The sequence below is a fragment of the Propithecus coquereli genome, unplaced genomic scaffold (assembly GCF_000956105.1).
Source record: "Propithecus coquereli isolate 6110/MARCELLA unplaced genomic scaffold, Pcoq_1.0 Scaffold155, whole genome shotgun sequence".
Lineage (NCBI taxonomy): Eukaryota > Metazoa > Chordata > Mammalia > Primates > Indriidae > Propithecus > Propithecus coquereli.
In genome coordinates, this window is record NW_012139969.1 from 3,368,199 (window position 1) to 3,386,048 (window position 17,850).

A 17,850-nucleotide genomic window follows, 5' to 3' on the forward strand; every position below is an offset into this window, starting at 1 on the left:
GAGGTTGTCCCTGGGATCAGGGTTTTAGAAACTGACCTGAAATTAATCTAATATCATAAAATGTCATGTAAGCAGTTTCAGTTTGACCACATGTCAGGGCTCCTACTTCATATGCACCTTTGACTAAGGGGACATGCTTTTCCAGTTCTTGACAATCATAAATACCCTTCTGAACAGAGCATTGAAATTACTGTCTCTCACTCTGACAGAGGGACATCTATATCTGCATCTGAACTTGTGAAAGCTTTGGCACAGCATCTTCAGCCCCCACGTTTGGCAGTTCACATGGGCAGGGTATGTTCTTGCTGAACATGTGGTTCCACGATGCTATGTTGGCCAGAAATACTGACTTTTAAGCAACTTAAATTTAGAGCCTTCCACAAGGACAGCACTGATGGATGGAACTCTTTACCACTTGATAATGTGCCAACAGAACCACAGCCAGAAATGTACCAAAAGATAATAATATAGAGGATTTGAATAATATAATACCTAATAATCAGTATGTTTTAATACATGATTTTACATCACCAAGACTAAAAATGCATGTTTATTTAAAATACTCATGGTTGTAAAAATATATCAGGCCACCAAAAACCTCAAGTTCCATAAAGTAGAAATTATACAGACACATTCTCTGACATAGTTAATGGTAATTAAGAACAAAGTCTAAAGTGTAGTAATCAAGAAAACTTAGTGACTTAAATATACTTATTCTAGAAAGCAAAAATCTCAAGGTAAGTGAAATAAATGTTTAACTCAGAACGCTAGAAAAAAATAACCTAAAAAGGGTGAAGGAAAGAAATTGATTTTGTATGATAAAGCATAGCTTAATGAAATAGAAAATAAATTTGACGAAGCTAAGAGCTGATTCTTTCTGTGAAAAAATTAATAAAACAGAAGTCCCTGGAAAGCTTGGTCAAGAATACAAGGATGTACAAATAAGAGTATGAATAGAAAAGGGACTATTCTCCTGTACATGAGAGGTTTTTTTTGTTTGTTTTTTGAGACAGAGTCTTGGCTCTGTCACCCAGGCTGTAGTGCAGTGGCACGATCGTAGCTCATTGCAGCCTTCATCTCCTGGGCTGAAGTAATCCTCCCACGGTAGCCTCCCAAGTAGTTGGGACTACAAGGCGTATACTACCATGCCTGGCTAACTTTTTAATTTTTTGTACAGATGGGGTCTTGCTATGTTGCCCAGGCTGGTCTTGAACTCCTGGCCTCAAGCGATGACCCCCACTTCAGCCTCCTGCAGTGCTGATATTACAGGTGTGAGCCACTGTGCGATTTTCTAAGTCAAGAAAACTTAGTTTAATTCCTATAGAGATGAAATTGATTATTTTCTAAGAAAACATCCAGGAGATAGAAAATATGAATAGACTAATAGGCATAAGAAGTTGTAAAAGTGACTAAGATCTAGCTCACCTCAGAAACACTAAGGCCAAGTGATTTTTAATGGCTAAATTCTGTCTCCTGCTTGCAGTACAGTTAAATCCTTTGTTACAATGCTCTAGAGCCTAGGACAGTATAGAAATCTTCCCACTATGTTCTTTGGAATCCACAGGACCAAAACCAGACAGGTTAGTATGCTAGAGCAGTCTCACTTAGAAAGATACAGAAAGCATAGAGAAAATTTAATTGTCCAAATCCACTAGTGATTTAAAGGAATGGTAGGATCTATAACCAAGTAAATTTTATTCTAGGAACACAGAGTTCTGTGTTGGCATTAAACAGAGTGGTCATTGTAATAGAACACGATAATACTAGGTAACATTTATTAGATTACCATGTGCTTGTCTCTGTTCGAAGTACTTCACATCAACTCTGAGAAAAAGGAATTTGACAATACTCACCACCCATTCCTTAAAACAACTATTTTTATTTCTATTCTATATTTGCGTCCTATATTTCTATTGCAAGCCAGCAATAGAAAGAAAATTTCATAACTTATAATAAGGACCTCTATAAACAAACAAAAATCCAAGCCAGGGCCCCTCATTGTAGAGTATGCCTGAATTGGAAGCTTGAGACTGAGAAACAGGCTTCAGGCCACTCCCTCCTTAGAGGCTAAGCTCTGGCTCCAGACCCCCCAGCCCCCACCCCCCAGCCTCCTGCAAAGAACAGACAGGCTTGTTTGCAGGTGCAGCTCTCCCAGACAGTGGTGGCTAAAGGACAAGGCCACCAGAAGTGGCCCATAAAGTCCTGAATTAGGTGCCCCTGTTATCAGCAGTGTCATGCTGATTACATTATCTAAGAGCCCGTTTGACATCTTGGCTGTGAGTCCTTTTTTAAGTGAACAATAAGGGCAAACGGAAAGGAGAAAGGGCTTAAGAGAGAAGACTGAGTCCAGCATCTGCTGTGAGTGAGGAATAGCAAAGAGCAGTTTATTTAGAAAAAGGCATATGACCAGCTTTCCCTACTCCACGTCCCTCTCTCATGTCCCCAAGCAGACGAGGAAAGGGAAAACCAGGTCTGTGTGACCTTAGCGATTGAGTTACTTAGCTTGGGCTGCTGTTGGCTTAGGTCAATAACTGTGGGTTTGAATTGTAGTCGGAATCAATAGAGAACAAACTTTCAGAATTACCATGTGTCAGTCTGGCTTCGATTGCCAGACCAGTCTTATCCAAGTACAAGTCTTTTTGCCCTGGCTGTCTGCTTTATTTGCAGAGGGTATTTGATGAGTCAGTCCTGGGGAAAAGAACAGCTGAAAGGGTGATGGGCCATGTTTACACCGGTGCTTTAATGGGTTTTGGTGGCAATATTCTGAAAAGTGTCTAAGACTTGCCCTCAGGGTGAGCTGGTGCTGTGGTGTGAGTGAGTGGAAGGCGAGGAGGTCGCATAAGCAGGTGGACGAGTGCTCAGTGGGTGGGCGGTGCCGCGGCTGGAGGATGGAGCTGGAGGTCCAGAAGGCCCACAGGCTTTTCCTGGGTGACCAGCTTTGGCTACAGGGCAGGGTAATGGGGGCTGCATCCTACGGTGGGAGGACACTCGTCATCTTCCTTCTGTTGCCCAGTACCATGCGGAGACCATCAAGAATGTGCGTGCAGCCACAGAAAGCTTTGCATCTGACCCCATTCTCTACCGGCCGGTTGCTGTGGCTCTGGACACTAAGGGCCCCGAGATCCGAACTGGGCTCATCAAGGGCGTGAGTATCTTGGGGAGGAGCAGGGGGAGGCTCAGGCGGCTGCGTGCCCCACACTCTCCCTCCATAACCTCTGCCCTGCCCGGGTGCCACGTTTTAGCTTAGGTCTACAGATGCGGGTTTTGCTCATCCATGTAAAAAGTGTTGATCTACTTTGCTGGGAAATGGTACCACAAAGGAAGCTTTTTTTATTCTAAAAACCTACTTCCAAGTCTCTAACTTTGGGGAGCTATTTCTTTGTATCGTTTCTTCATCACTAAGAAGCATAACTGAAACATTGTATTAATAGCTTTTTCCTCGGGTTATTTCCTTGAAGTATACTCAACTAGAGAATAAGAGCATTTACTCGCAAAGCAAAACACTTGATTACTTTTAGCTGAGATTTGGACGTCGTTCCTGCTGGGGTGGGGAGGCTGCCGGCGTCCGCGGTGTGGACCCTGCTCACTCTCGCCCGCAGAGCGGCACCGCAGAGGTGGAGCTGAAGAAGGGAGCCACTCTCAAGATCACTCTGGATAACGCCTACATGGAAAAGTGTGACGAGAACGTCCTGTGGCTGGACTACAAGAACATCTGCAAGGTGGTGGAGGTGGGCAGCAAGATCTACGTGGATGACGGACTTATTTCCCTGCTGGTGAAGCAGAAAGGTGCGTGTGGGAGGCAGGGTCCAGTTGTCTGAAACCATCTCCCATCTGTAAAACTCCTTGACACAAAGAAGATAGGCGCCAGGCACGGTGGCTCAGGCGTGTAATCCTAGCACTCCAGGAGGTTGAGACCAGCCTGAGCAAGAGTGAGACTCCATCTCTACAAAAAATAGAAAAAATTAGCCGGCCGTCGTGGTGAGCCCAGGAGTTTGCGGTTGCAGTGAGCTGTGATGATGCCACTGCGCTCTAGCGGAGAGACAGAGCTCTGTCTCCAAAAAAAAGAAGAAGAAAATAGGAAACTGGTTGGCTGGCAGCAAGATTGAGTCTATGTGTTACTCAAGAATTCCTTTTTAACTTATTTATCCTCAAAAACAGGCTTTAGTCCAGCCTAGCTATGCTCTTCTGGCTGCGGAGAACATATGAGAAGATTTCTTTTTTATTCATCCTTGCTTTCCTTCTTCCTTCCTTCCTTCCTTCTTCCCTCCCTCGGTAGGAGACAAACAGGACTGTCGTGTGCCAGGAATGATGCTGCCATTCAAGTGCCAGGCACTATTCTAAGCATTTTACATGATCATTTAAGTTTTAAAACAATATTATTAAATTATCCTTATTGCCAGGTGAGGAAGCTGGGGTACAGAGAGGTTAGTTGGCCTGCCCACGGTTACACAGTTAGCAGGGTTGGGATTTGAGCTCTGGTGACACAGCTCCAGCACGCCTGACGTGCTACCGCCCAGCTCACTGCGCTGGGGAGAAAGGCGCCTGCTGCCTCCTGCTGGGGACGTGCCCTAGTTGCTCTGCCTCCACGACCTCCTCCTTTGCACACAGGTGCTGACTTTCTGGTGACAGAGGTGGAAAACGGTGGCTCTTTGGGCAGCAAGAAGGGTGTGAACCTTCCCGGGGCTGCTGTGGACCTGCCTGCCGTGTCGGAAAAGGACATCCAGGACCTGAAGTTTGGGGTAGAGCAGGATGTAGATATGGTGTTTGCATCTTTCATCCGCAAGGCGTCTGATGTCCATGAGGTTAGGAAAGTCCTGGGAGAGAAAGGAAAGAACATCAAGATAATCAGCAAAATCGAGAATCACGAGGGAGTTCGGAGGTGAGTCCCCCATCGTCCCCACCCCAGGCCCAGCCCAGCACTCTCAAGGGCAAGGTGTAACCTGGGAGTGCCTGGTTGCCAAACCTGGCACCTGCCCATCAGCGTGCAGACTTGCAAGCCTGTTCGCAACCCACGGAATCAGAGTATCTTAGCGGGGTGGAAGGAATTGGTCTTTTAAAAACAAAAAACAAAAAAAAAGCTTCCCAGGTGACTGAGATGTCAGCAGCTGACATTGTTCCCTGGGCCCGGGGACCAACGTTGCAGAGGACAGGGTCGCTGCTCACAGGATTGGGGCCATGTGCTCTGCTCCTGATCAGGAACACTTGCAGTGTTTGGAATGGGGGACCACGGGGGAGCAAGACAGCAGACCCTTCGGAAGGGGCTCTTTTTGGCCCCGACTGGGGACCCACGTGGAAGCTCCAGGTCTGGTGTCCACACTGAAGCTGTGGGTTCCTGGTCTTCACTTAGAAAGCAGCTGGCTCAGTGATGGGGCTACCTCTGGTACGGTCCTTCCAGCTTCCCAGGGGAAGGCCTGTGGTTCTCCAGCTCAGCTTGCGCATCACCCCAGTGCTCCCGAGGTAGAGCCACATGAGTATGGCCAGCTTGGCGACATCTGTTCCTCTTTGCCTCTGCTACTGGGAGAACAACCGAGCACTGCTGAAACCCCAGACCTACTCGTGTGGGTTAGGGGTGTGCTTGGGGGGGTGGGGGGAGCAACCCTGTGCACCCACCGTTGTGGTATTACTGTCCTTAGCTTTGTGTAGATGGCCTTTGTTCCAGACAATTTGGGGTCCTCCCCTTTGCCATTCTGATAAGCCATGAGTGCTGCTAGGTGACCTTGGCCCCAGGCCAGGGAAAGCCACATTCCCTCTTACCTTCAGCCAGTCAGTGGGCCCCCTCGAGGGGCAACCTCCAGTGTCCTTGACTAGATGGGGCCGCGGATCTTTGTGTGGGAAGCAGTCAGCAGGCCCTGGGTTCCCTTTCTTCCTTGGAAGTGCTGGTTGGCGAGTGGAGATTACAAAGAGACACCTTAGGAGGAACCTTACAAGATGCAAGTGGGGAGGAAACGAGCCCGTGGGACTTTGGAGGAGGCCTTGCCCTCCCCCCATCTTCCTCTCAATGAAGCATCCACACTGGTGGTTGAAGAAGGCAGCGTTGTTGGCCCACCCTGGGTTAAGGTAGCTGGGATGCCCTGCCACACACCATGGTGATGTCACAGATGGTACAAGGACATCTAAGTCAAGAAATCCTAGGGAAACTTGCTATTCGTCACTGTACGCGGGGCCCTGTTCTGTGTAACCTCTCGCTCTTCCCCACCTTCCCTGTCAGGTTTGACGAGATCCTGGAGGCCAGCGATGGGATCATGGTGGCTCGTGGTGATCTGGGCATCGAGATTCCTGCAGAGAAGGTCTTCCTTGCTCAGAAGATGATGATTGGGCGGTGCAACCGAGCTGGGAAGCCTGTCATCTGTGCCACGCAGGCATGTGCCCCTCCCTGTGTTCCCCTTGCACACTCGCATGCTTGCACCAGAGGCTACCTGATCCTTTCCCATGGACCCTTGCCCACGTAACACACAAACACACACCCCTGCCCCCATGCACCTATACAGAGCCGTGCTCTGCACCTACGCACCATCCAGAGCATCAGCTTGCACTCATTTGTCTCTGAAGAGCCCAGGCCGCGGCTCACTGATGCTCTGTCCCCTCCCAGATGCTGGAGAGCATGATCAAGAAGCCCCGCCCCACCCGGGCTGAGGGCAGTGATGTGGCCAATGCAGTCCTGGACGGAGCCGACTGCATCATGCTGTCTGGAGAAACAGCCAAGGGGGACTACCCTCTGGAAGCTGTTCGCATGCAGCACCTGGTGAGTTCCTGCCCCCGGGCTTCCGGCTGGTGCTGGGGTGGAGGCAAGCTCTCCCACAGCCTTTCCTTGTCCCCCAAGTCACAGCAGCAAGAGTGACGAGGTGTGTGGGGGTGGCGTGTCTCTTGGTTTTCTGTTCTGCCTTCCCTCCCCATACTCCTTCCCCTATTTCCATCTGCTCTGGAGGCATCTGCCTTCATCAGACATGGCACAGTTCACTTCTGGCTTCAAGGTAATGCGTCCTTCCTTTGGCTGAAGTTCTGGAGTTCTTATGCAGTCAGAGGAGGATGCCTTGTACCTCTTCCTCTGGACAGTCGGAGGTTCTGAGCACAAAAGGCCCAGGGCTCCTGTTCCCCACTGTCCTCTCTGTTTGGCTTCCAATTCGATTCCCCACCCCCGCAACTGCTGTGGACCTGCCCTGGAGGCTGTTTCCTGCACTGAGCTGACCCCTGAGATGGCCTTGCATGGTGCCTGCAGTGGGACCTGCTTCGCAGTGTTGCTGCAGCTGCCGCACTCACCCCAGGCCAAAAAGTGGGGTTAAGTGACTGGTGGCAGGGCCACAAATAGAGACAGGTGGAAGGGTGGCTGACCCCAGTGGGCCTTGGACTGAGCATCTGGAGAGTCGTAGAAGCTCCTTCTCTTCTTACTCCCCTGGGAGCGAGTTCTTCAGACTCTCCCAGCTTGGCCGTGGCCCACTGCCTGGCCGCTGCTCAGGGCTGGAGGCTCTGTTCCTCGGCCCTGTCTATTTCTGCTCCAGAGTTCAACTTAGGGACCAGGTATCAGGGTTACTCAGGCGTGGTAAAATGAGTGCTACAAATGAGCTTCCTCCAGTAGTCCTAGGTCAGTCTCTATGATGTATAGCTCAGTGAACTTGCGCTCTATCCTGAGATGGTTCTTTTCTAGCCTCCCTACTCCTGTTCCAGCCAGTCAAGGACCTCCTGCCTTTTGAGTGACCCCAGCCCTCACAAGCATCCACATTTAAAACAAACAAACGGCTAGACTGGTATCTTCCTTTCCTTTGGTTTCCTATTACCGAGTTTAAACACCTTCCAGAGAAGAAGTGTCATTTATGTTAAACACTTTTTCAGTGGTGAACTGAGTTCATACTTGGCTAAAGATGTCTTCTAGGCTGTTGTCCGCATCCTTGGTGGATTTCCCGTATTGAAATCTGTAGAGACCAGTCTCTTTCCCAGGGACGTTTGTGTAGCCTGACCCTGGCTGTCACATCACCCAGTTTGTGCAATATGATTGCTGTTTTGATGCTTAGGTACTCTTGGCACAGTCTCCCAACTGCCCCATGGCAGGAAGGTGCTTTTTCTCTCCCAGGAGACGGTGTACCTTGAACCAGTCACTTCTAGAGTGGCTGCCTTTACAGGTCTCTCCACACATCCCCTCTAATTCTCTTGCCTCGTATGACCTTGTGACCTCAGAGGTGGGAAGGGGGGCTGACCTTGACCTAAACCATGAAACCACATACAACGTGAGGACTTACATATCTTTGGGCAAGTCATTTGACCTCTCAAGACCTCATCCGTAAAATGGATTAGATAAGAAATATTTAATTTTAGCCTTAGCATTAAATATTAACTGTTATTATTATCAAATGTCTGATAAGTCCTTGTGTGCATTGATGTAATCTTCATAACTCTCTGTACCTCGGTTTATAGATGAGGGTTACATGCCAGTGAAGCCTGGGTTTGAATCCAGGTCTGCTGACTCCAAAGCCAGTCTTCTGTCCTGCAGCGTCCTGCTATGTCTGGCAGGAGATACGGGCAGGTTTCCATTTGGGGCCTGTAGTGGGGACAGAGACTAAGATTCAGGCTCTGGGTTCTGAATTCCATGTTGTTTCCTCTATACCCCAGTCTTTCTATGAACAGACACCTTAGAACTGCAAGGCTTGGATTGCATGGCGCTGCTCGGAAGATAAGTTACGGGGTCTGAGCCAGGCCGTAGCTGCCCCTCTAGGCGGCTCAGGCCTCTCCCTTCCGTGTCACCAGTTAACACTGGCCGACAGCTTCTCCTCTTAACCATTCACTGCCTTCTCCTGTGTCTAACTAATGTAGTTCATGACCTGTAACCGAGAGCAGTACCAGGTATGGTCCTGTCTCCCATTCCTGTCCCCTGTCCTTCGGGCTGCATGCATTTCATTCTTCTTACAGAAAGAATGCCTTAACCTAGTCAATCCTGCCACACATCTGCTTACACTGTCAAATTGTGAGCGGGACTACTGATTCTTCCCTCTCCCATCCTTCACTCCAATGCTGGTGATTGCAGTATAATCCTTTATAAGATTTTCTTTTTGATTCTTGGTCTTACCTGAGCCCGTGAATAACTCGGTAGCTTTCTCATGACTGTTTTAATCATTAGATCGTAATCAGATATCTTGTTAACGTGTCTGCATGCTTCCACGGGCATCTGTCTCTTCACATGGCTGTCTAGTGTGCCCTCACAAGTTGGCCAGATTGTCCATTCTGCTGCTTAGAAGCCAGTCACACCACGTAGCCTTGGCTTTGAACCCAGCTTGCCAGCGCTGCACAACACGTCTCCCTGGCAGGCCGTCGGAAAGGCTTGGAGCATCCCCACGCCTGAGCCCAAGCTAGCGCTCACTCTGTACGTGCACGGAAGCTGGGCAGGGGCCCTGCCGTAACCAGACAGCCATGTGAGGAGAGAGGACCTATCCCTTCCCGTAAACTGTGTCTTGAGGCAGTATGTTCAAGTCCTCTGCCAGGGAGCGATATGGGCCCAGCCTGGGCATGTTTCCATGCCAGGGTGCTAGAGCCTACCGCCATATCATCTCCCTCCGCCCCAATCAAAAAAATCCTTCCAGAATGGAAGAATGAATCCCCCCTGTATTGGAGGGGAAATAGCTGCGGGGCAGTTGGACTTTCGTCACCAGACGTCTGCATCTGCCTCAAGGACAGATTCAGCCAATTAACCTAAGAGTACCTTCCTCTCTGATTAATTCCCCATTCTGTCTTCCCATGTGTTGTCTCTGTCATTTCTCCTCCTCCTTCCCTCTTCCTGCCTCCCCTTCCCCTGAACCTTACAGATAGCTCGTGAGGCTGAGGCAGCCATGTTCCACCGCAAGCTGTTTGAAGAACTTGTGCGCGCCTCCAGTCACTCCACAGACCTCATGGAAGCCATGGCCATGGGCAGCGTGCAGGCTTCTTATAAGTGTTTAGCGGCAGCTTTGATAGTTCTGACGGAGTCTGGCAGGTAGGGCCCTGAGGGCAGGTAACGCTGTAGGATAACCAGCTTCTTGCTCTGGCCGTGCTAGGGAAAGACGGCCACGTCCAGCCCTGCTCCTGGGCCTGGGCTCGGAGCCTCTTCTCATCTGCAGGAAGATATCCAGGGAGGTCATGACAGGGCAGGACCGAAGGGTCCTTTGGCTCCGTAGGCACAGTGGATGTCACAGGCTCCTGGTGAGGGACTGGTTCTGCGGAGTCTTGGTCTTGGCTCAGCTCAGCATCTCCAGGGACTGGGCTCCTCTCGGCCTCCGTCCTCAGGGACGTGTTCCTCACCAGCTGTCCTTGTGACTCTTTCCCTCCCTTTCCACTTGTGACAAAGCTCTGACAAAGCTCTGTCCCCCTCTCGTCCCTCTGGACGGATGTTGCTCCCCTAGATTGCGCGTGAGGCAGAGGCCGCCATCTACCACTTGCAATTATTTGAGGAGCTCCGCCGCCTGGCGCCCATTACCAGCGACCCCACAGAAGCCGCCGCCGTGGGCGCCGTGGAGGCCTCCTTCAAGTGCTGCAGTGGGGCCATAATCGTCCTCACCAAGTCTGGCAGGTAGGAGGCGGCAGTGGCTCCCTGGGGATGCCCTGCTAGGTGGCACCTCTCCTTGGGGGTCCTGGGAAGCAGTGCATTAAACAGTGCTCAGATGTTGCTGAGCCAAGGTAAGACCCCTCTGCCTGCCACCTGGCCCCTACAGGAAGGAGCTCCCCTGTCCCCTCAGGCCAGGATCTGGGAGTGAGCAGAGCCCCTTCCTGGGACCAAGGACTCCAGGCAGCACTTGAATCAAAAGCAAGTGTGCCCTGGAGACTTGCTGCATAACAGTGGATAGGCTGACTTACAAATGGTTGATATTTAAAAGCTGGTTCTCTTAAATAGCAAAAGACAACCATTTCTACCTAACCCAGTTACTACGTGCTTTTTAAAAGTGCAGTTTCACTGTGCCCCCATTTGATGCACTGGTCCCCATCTGTCTTCGAGCCCTAAAGACAGGCACATTCCAGCCCAGGAAGGTCACGGTGCTGCCTTGCTGGTGTTCTGTGGGCCGGGCAGCCGGGCTGAGGACTGGCCTGGCCTGTGCTTGGGATCCTTCGCAGCCAGGGACATTGAGTTAACATCCCTCCCCCTTCTAGTCTGAGAGTGTGTTGTTCGTTCCTGTCCACGGGGCGGGGAAGGTTTCCTGGAAGAGGCGAGGGTGGAGAAGAGCAGGAAGGGCACTGCCCCGAGAACCAGGACACGGGTCTGTGCGGGTGCCCTCCGCAGAGTGCTCGAGCCTGCCACTCAGGGCTAAACAGCTTTAACCATCAGGGTTGACCTTTGTAAAAAGGTCCGACCATTAGGGTTGACCTTTGTAAAAAGGTCCAGCCACAGCTATTTGGCTATTTTTAGTTCTAGTCTTCTGGGATTTCACTCCTCTAGTCCTGACTTCAGCAGCTGCTCCCTCTGAAGGCCTTGGGTGGAGGCCAGGCCTGAAGTGCAAGGGCATTCTCTACTGTGAGGTGTCTTCAGTTTCCTGACACCCGTTAAAGTGTCTAACAGCTCGCCTTCTGGAAGCCAGTTCCTTCTGCGAGCCCCTCCCCAACTCCTGAGACACATCTGCAACTACAAATGTTCAGTGTCAGTGTTCAAGGAAACACCTGGCAGAGGGGCTTCAAAGGGTCCCCTGCCTTGAAGAGGAACCTTGACAGCCAGAGCTGCTCTCACGCCACCACTCCCATCTCCCATTTTTGCCTCCTGTGTAGCACCTAGATTTCCAGGCCTCATGTAGATACTCAGGTTTGACTCTGGGGCTCTAGAGCTCAGTTACTGGGGCTGTTTCAGGGACCTGGGGACCCCACGTGGGGTGGGGAAAGGGCACCATGGTAGAGAATTCTGTTGTTGACTCCCAGGAGGCCGGTCAGCTCTGCTGCTGTCCCCTGCAGATGTCAAGAGTCAGGTGCTATTCACATGCTACTTGGCTTGTAGCTGTCACTGGCAGCAGAGGAGTGGGTGCTGGTGAGGTTGAGCTGCCTCTCTGTGCCAGAGTTCAGGGTGTGAGCAGGGTTCTGCCAGCCCATGGGCCATGTCGGGTAAGTGGGTGAGACTGACCATGCTGGGTCAGGCTGATCCTGAGGCGCTGGCCTGTGGGAAGGGGTAGAGGGCAAATGGTAGCATAGCATGCTGTAGAGGATACAGGATGAGGGGCTGCCCCAGCCTCGGGAGGCGGCTCCCTGCTCTCGGAAGGGTCCCAGATGTTTAAAGTGGCCAGAGCCTTCAGACTGGCATAGTGAGTGGGATTAGAGGGTGAGCAGTTGCTGAAGGCCCTGAGGTGTTTCCTGGGAGGCCCCTGGGGCCCTGTGTCATGGTCTCTTCTGCCTGTCCCCATCCCCTCTCAGGTCTGCTCACCAGGTGGCCAGATACCGCCCACGTGCCCCCATCATTGCTGTGACGCGGAATCCCCAGACAGCCCGCCAGGCTCACCTGTACCGCGGCATCTTCCCTGTGCTGTGCAAGGACGCAGTCCAGGAGGCCTGGGCTGAGGATGTGGACCTCCGGGTGAACTTGGCCATGAATGTTGGTGCGTGGTCAGGAGCAAGGGCTGGAGCCTGGAGGTCTGGGGGTGCTTGAGCACTGGCCTCTCCTGGGCCCTGAAAGTTTGGGCAACAGAAAGGGAAACATTTAAACCTTAGGGGGCAAGAGGCCCAGCTGACTACTCCTCACCCTCCCTGGGAATATTCTGAATCCCCTCCTGTTCCCTGTGGTCCCTGCCGAACCCCAGAGGAAAGAGGGGCCTTTGAGTAGGGCTGAGCAACTCAGTCCCTCTCCTCACTCTTCTAGTCTGGGACCCAAAGCAAAATTGTCCATTTTTTGGCATCTGCTCATTACTGAGGTTTTTGTTCGATCTTTTAAAAAATAAAATTGGCTAGAACTTCTGCACTGTGCGGGGTGGCACACACAGATTAAGTACTGATGTGGCCTTTGTCCCTGTGTAAAGTAGGATGTCACAGGATGAGAGGAAGCAGCTAGCTCTGACCTTGGGCAAGGGAATAAAGTGAATGATATCCAAAGGTCCCCTTCAACTCTGCCAGTTGAGTGATAGGGAAATCCCAGGGCCTCCCTCGTCCCCTTTGCCTGGGCTGTGAGGCTGGCGCCACCTGGTGGTGGAGGAAGGAATGGTCAGCCAGCCTTCCTCGCTGCCACCCTGGTGTAGGGCAGCCCCCCTGCTGTGGACCTGCCTGGCTTGGCTTCTACTCACCAACCTCTCTTCTTTTCCTCCAGGCAAGGCCCGAGGCTTCTTCAAGAAGGGAGATGTGGTCATTGTGCTGACTGGGTGGCGCCCTGGCTCTGGCTTTACCAACACCATGCGTGTAGTGCCTGTGCCGTGATGGACCCCAGATCCCCTCCTCCAGCCCGTCCCATCCCCTTCCCCCGACCCGTCCATTAGGCCAGCAATGCTTGTAGAGCTCACTCTGGGCTGTAGTGTGGCCCTGGTGGGCTGGGACACCAGGGAGAAGATTACTTCCGCTGTGAAACATGGCTGTTTGTAGACCCTGCTCAGGTGCGGTAGCTCAGAGCCTGGCTTGCCCATCATGTGGCCCCACCCAAGCAAGGGACAAAGGAATGCAAGACTGGAGGCCCCCAGAGCCTATGGCAAGAGGGCAACAGCTCCCTCTCCTTTGTGTACCTGGTTTGGTTCCTGTAGAAAATGGATACCCAGAGAACTCCCAACCCTGGCTCGGGGTCAGGAGACAGCCAGCAAGAGTAGGGGCCTTAGGGCATGGGGCAGTGGTTCCAGTTTAAACAGACTCTGGCCTTGGCCCTTACTTGCTTCCCCAACCCCACGGCCTCCCTTGTGCACTGTGCTCTTCTGTCCTGCACTCCACTCACCTGTTGCCGCAGACAAACACTCCACCCTCACCTTCCATTTTCCCTACTACTGCAGCTGCCTCTGGGCCTGTTGCTATAGAGCCTACCTGTATGTCAATAAACAACAGCTGATGCACCTGTTTCCTCTCTTTTCTGCTGGGGACGGGGGAGGTTGTTGAACCCCTGCCCTCAGAACAGCATGAAACTGCCTCATTCCTGGAGGTGGGTGCTATGGTGTTGTCAGCTTGCCCGACATCCTGTCCACCTCCCCAGTGCAGAGGTGCTGGGAGAGCAGTAGCTGGCTGTCTAGGGTATAGGTTACTGCTTTAGCACTCTGGGGAGGTGGGGCAGCTGTGTCTAAAAGCTGCTGCAGCTGGGGAGATTTTAATGGCTTATCTGGACCAGAGACAGGAGAGGGCAGGGACAAAGGCCTCTCCTCCCTCTGTTTGGGTGGGTGAATCCAAGGAGTAAAATGGCCCTGGCCGTCCCTTTTGGTCTCCCTGCAATAGGGATCCCTTAAGGGAGCTGTAGGAAGAGTCCCTGCTCTGGGCACTTAAGGCTGGGCTGTGCTCCCAGGTGCCAAAACGGTTGTGGACCCAGGCTCCCATTGGGTCCCCCCCAAACCCCTGTTTGCCAGTGACCTCCCTCCATGACAACAGGGCCGAAGCAATGTGGGAGAGAGCTGGGAATGGGACCAAATCTGGCCTATGCCCTCCCTGCCTCTTAACCAACAACTGCCGACGACCAAATGACTTGAGGGGGATAGAAGAGAGCTTGCACGCCAGGCAAATTGGAGAATAGGACCTTTGGGCTCATACTCGCTGCCCAGTTCAGCCTAGTTCGTTGTCACACCCTGAGCTCTTCTGCCTGTGCGGCCTCGCCTTAATCTCTAGCCGCCTTCAGTCCTTCTGCAGACTCCTCCAAAAGCATATTTCCTTGGGGAGACAGTAAAGTGAACAGCTCCGGTAAAAGTGCGTGAGAGCATCCTGGCTCCCGGGCCCCTGGTGGTGACCTGGCTGTCCTGACTAGCAAGTTCAAAATCCACTACTTTCACCCTCCCTTCTCTGATGAAATTCTAACAGCCTGGAGCTCAAGGTTGGGAGTGGGTGGGAGCCGGCTCCTACAGAGGGCACCAAGCTCCAAGACTAGGAGGACAGAAGAACCTCGATTTGAGGGACAGGAGGCGCCAGCCCAGACCCGGGCTTCCGAGACCTTCGAGCCCGGGGACCGAGCTCGGCGCTGCGCCTAGCGCGTGCCCCACCTGGGCGCTCCGGCCGGGAGCGGAAGGGGGCGGGGCCCGTCCCGTGGGCAGCCAATGGGCGGGCGCTCCCGGACGGGCGGGGGCGGGGTCAGGCTGCGCGCAGTCCGGCCGCCCGGTCCGCGGCGCTAGGTGCAGGCTCTGCGATGACCGCTCTGAGCCGCGGCGAGGCCGCCGAGGCGGGCAGGTAAGGGGCCGGGGCCCGGGACCGGGCTAGGGGCCACTGCCGCGAGGGGCAGGCGGCTCCGGGGCCGCAACGGCGCGGCGCTCTGCCCGCGGAGCAGGCACTTCCCGGCCGCCGGAACTCGGGCTGGGGGCCGAGCCGCGCTGCGCCGCCCGGGCGCCTGCGGGGCTGGGCTGTTCGCGCGGTCACCGGGTGTCCGGGCTGAGTCCACGCTCCGAGTCTGGGGCATGAGAGACGGTCCCGCCGGCATTGGCTCAGTGGAGGGCAGCCTCCTCGGGACACCTCCCGTGGTCCCCCCAACTCCCCGCCACCATCGCTGTTCGTTCATTCATGTATTCATTCATTCATTCATTCATTCATTCCCCGCCATATAGACCCCAGTTCTGATTGCTTCGCGCCCAAAGGCTGGCGCTTCCCCGCGGCCCCTGGAGGATTAGTTTCTTTCCTCTCTCTGCCGGATCTGCGCTTGTAGCGGCCCGCGGCTGCCTGGGAGGCAGCGCAGAGCTGTCCTGGCACGACTCGGCCGCACCCGTGCGCCAGGCCCGTCCCGGTCGGGCGGGCTGGGGCGGGTCTCCCAGCCTCGAGATATGGTCCAAAATTGCCCTGAGAGGAAACAAAGTTCTTGGAGCTGGTGAAGGGGTAAAGAGGCAGGGCAGACAGGAGGTGGCCTTGCAAGTGACATCAATAATTGTGCTTCTGCTCCTTGAGGTCCCTGAGGTGAGGTTATTTGCATGAAGACAGGGCCAGTGGATGAAGCTGTAAATTCCTGCCCCTGTCACGGTCCCAAGCTGCACAGTCTGTGCTCCGGGGGACAGTCTGGCATCCCTGGCCAGCTAGCACTGGGGGTAGGCAGGGTGAATGTGCGAGCTCTGTGCCCAAATCAGGCCTGGACACACTGGGGTGTGGACCCCTAGAGGCTCCCTCTGCTTTCTCCTCAAAGGGACCGGTGGGGCTCTACCCAGCTGTCATTTTCCCTCTTTGCTTTGCTTACCCCACCCTCACCATGCGTGATCATTCAAAGGTGCCCCTCCCAAGGGCAGGTCCAGAGGACAAAGCTGGTACAGAGGCAGCTACCGAGCTTCCAGGAAGAGTCTCTGCTGGGGCCAGAGAGAAGTCTTCCTTCCCAACTTCACCTGAGGAGACTTTTCTTAATAGCCTGGAGAGAGCAGTTCGAGCTCCATCCGTGCCTTGATGTTGCTGGTTGTTTTCAAATGTCTGAATTTAGGCCAGTCCTCAAAGCTTTAGAGCAGACCAGAGACCTGTGTGCTACTTCATCTGCCTGGGATGCTCTCATGACTCCTGAGCTGGCGGTCAGCGGTAGCCAAGATGGGTTTATGCCAGTGGCCTTGTGAAGCTTAGTGCTGCCCGAATGACTTCACCCAGCCCTGCCGCTGGGTACGCTGTTGCTGTGGCCCTTGAGTGCCACATACCATATTTATCAGACCGGTGTGAAGAGCTTCACTCTTGGAATCAGAAGTGAGTTCTAAGCCTCGCGCTGTTCCTATTTTGCTTCGACTTGGGACAAGTCACTTCTCCCTGGGCCTGCTCTCCCACCAGGTAAGGAGATTGAACTGTAGGCTCTCTAAAGGCCTTCTGCATGCTGTCATTCAGCGATTCTGCTAACTAGGTGTTTCCTCGTCAATTTCTGAAGGTGTTTCATTTCTTTCCATAATTTGTCTTTCACTGTGACTACCCATGGGAAGCCTATGAAGTTGAGAAGGGTGCAGCATTCCACTTTGGTGGCTAGTGTGAGTCTGAACACCAGACAATTTGTTGTTCTCCTTTCCTGAGAAGTGAAAATAATTTCCCCCCATTCTGAAGCCATCTCTGCTGCAGGTTTGGCAGGAAGTCAGTCTTGGCCACTGAGCTGCTGTTCACCTGGGCTACAGGGCATCAATGTGTCACCACCTGTTATCACTAACCTTTGAAGCTTTGATTAATTCCCCAGCTGTTTACTAATGTAGGAAAGGAAGGGGGGGAGGGCAGAAGGCCCTGGGAATGGAGCTTCCTGTGTAATTAAGAAGTAACAGCTTCTCGAGGTACACCTGCCTGTCACGGCACCGATTCCAAAAGGAAGGTATTGTTCTCAAGACAGGAGAAACTGTTTCCTCGCCCCTCTCCCCACCACAACTACACATTTTTATTACTTTAGCAATGCTTGGTCATAATTTAGGACTGGGGAAGTGTTTTAATAACCTGCGGTGGTTGAACCAATCTTTAAAGCCTTGTTCTAAATTAGTGTTTCATCAGCGATGTTTGAAATTACATTGTTAATTTTTAAACAGACATTAGGTTTTGGCTGGCAACATTTTTTTCAAGTGGGAATAAAGAACACATAAAGAATTAATTTAAATAAAACATGAGTTGCTTTTCTTCCTAGTGTATTGACATGGCACATCATTGGTATGGTAAATCATTGCCAAGATCCTACCGGTATTTCATTTCGTCGGCTTGGCCCCCTTGCACCAGTGTTGGGTGGTATGCAACAACGGGTGGTGGCAAACAACGGGGACTGGTTATAAGAATTTTTTTTCCCTTTCTCCTGTAGAAAAAAAAATTTAGATATTTCTAATATGTGTTAGAATTAATCGA

The 17,850-nt window shown here is 52.5% G+C and overlaps 2 protein-coding genes across 2 annotated transcripts in view; both read left to right on the forward strand.

The window, feature by feature from the left end:
* PKM (pyruvate kinase, muscle) overlaps window positions 1-13,954 on the forward strand; it is a 27,984-nt gene extending 14,030 nt beyond the window's left edge. The window contains exons 4-11 of the mRNA XM_012640561.1: window positions 3,014-3,145; window positions 3,600-3,786; window positions 4,609-4,879; window positions 6,209-6,359; window positions 6,590-6,742; window positions 10,362-10,528; window positions 12,346-12,527; window positions 13,229-13,954. Of these exons, the coding sequence (XP_012496015.1) occupies window positions 3,014-3,145; window positions 3,600-3,786; window positions 4,609-4,879; window positions 6,209-6,359; window positions 6,590-6,742; window positions 10,362-10,528; window positions 12,346-12,527; window positions 13,229-13,335 (1,350 nt within the window). The 3' untranslated portion in view covers window positions 13,336-13,954. The remainder of the gene's footprint in view (window positions 1-3,013; window positions 3,146-3,599; window positions 3,787-4,608; window positions 4,880-6,208; window positions 6,360-6,589; window positions 6,743-10,361; window positions 10,529-12,345; window positions 12,528-13,228) is intronic.
* A 1,266-nt stretch (window positions 13,955-15,220) lies between these two features.
* Window positions 15,221-17,850, forward strand: part of GRAMD2 (GRAM domain containing 2) — a 33,261-nt gene continuing 30,631 nt past the window's right edge. Inside the window, 1 exon segment of the mRNA XM_012640555.1 lies at window positions 15,221-15,261. Coding sequence (XP_012496009.1) covers window positions 15,221-15,261 — 41 coding nt within the window.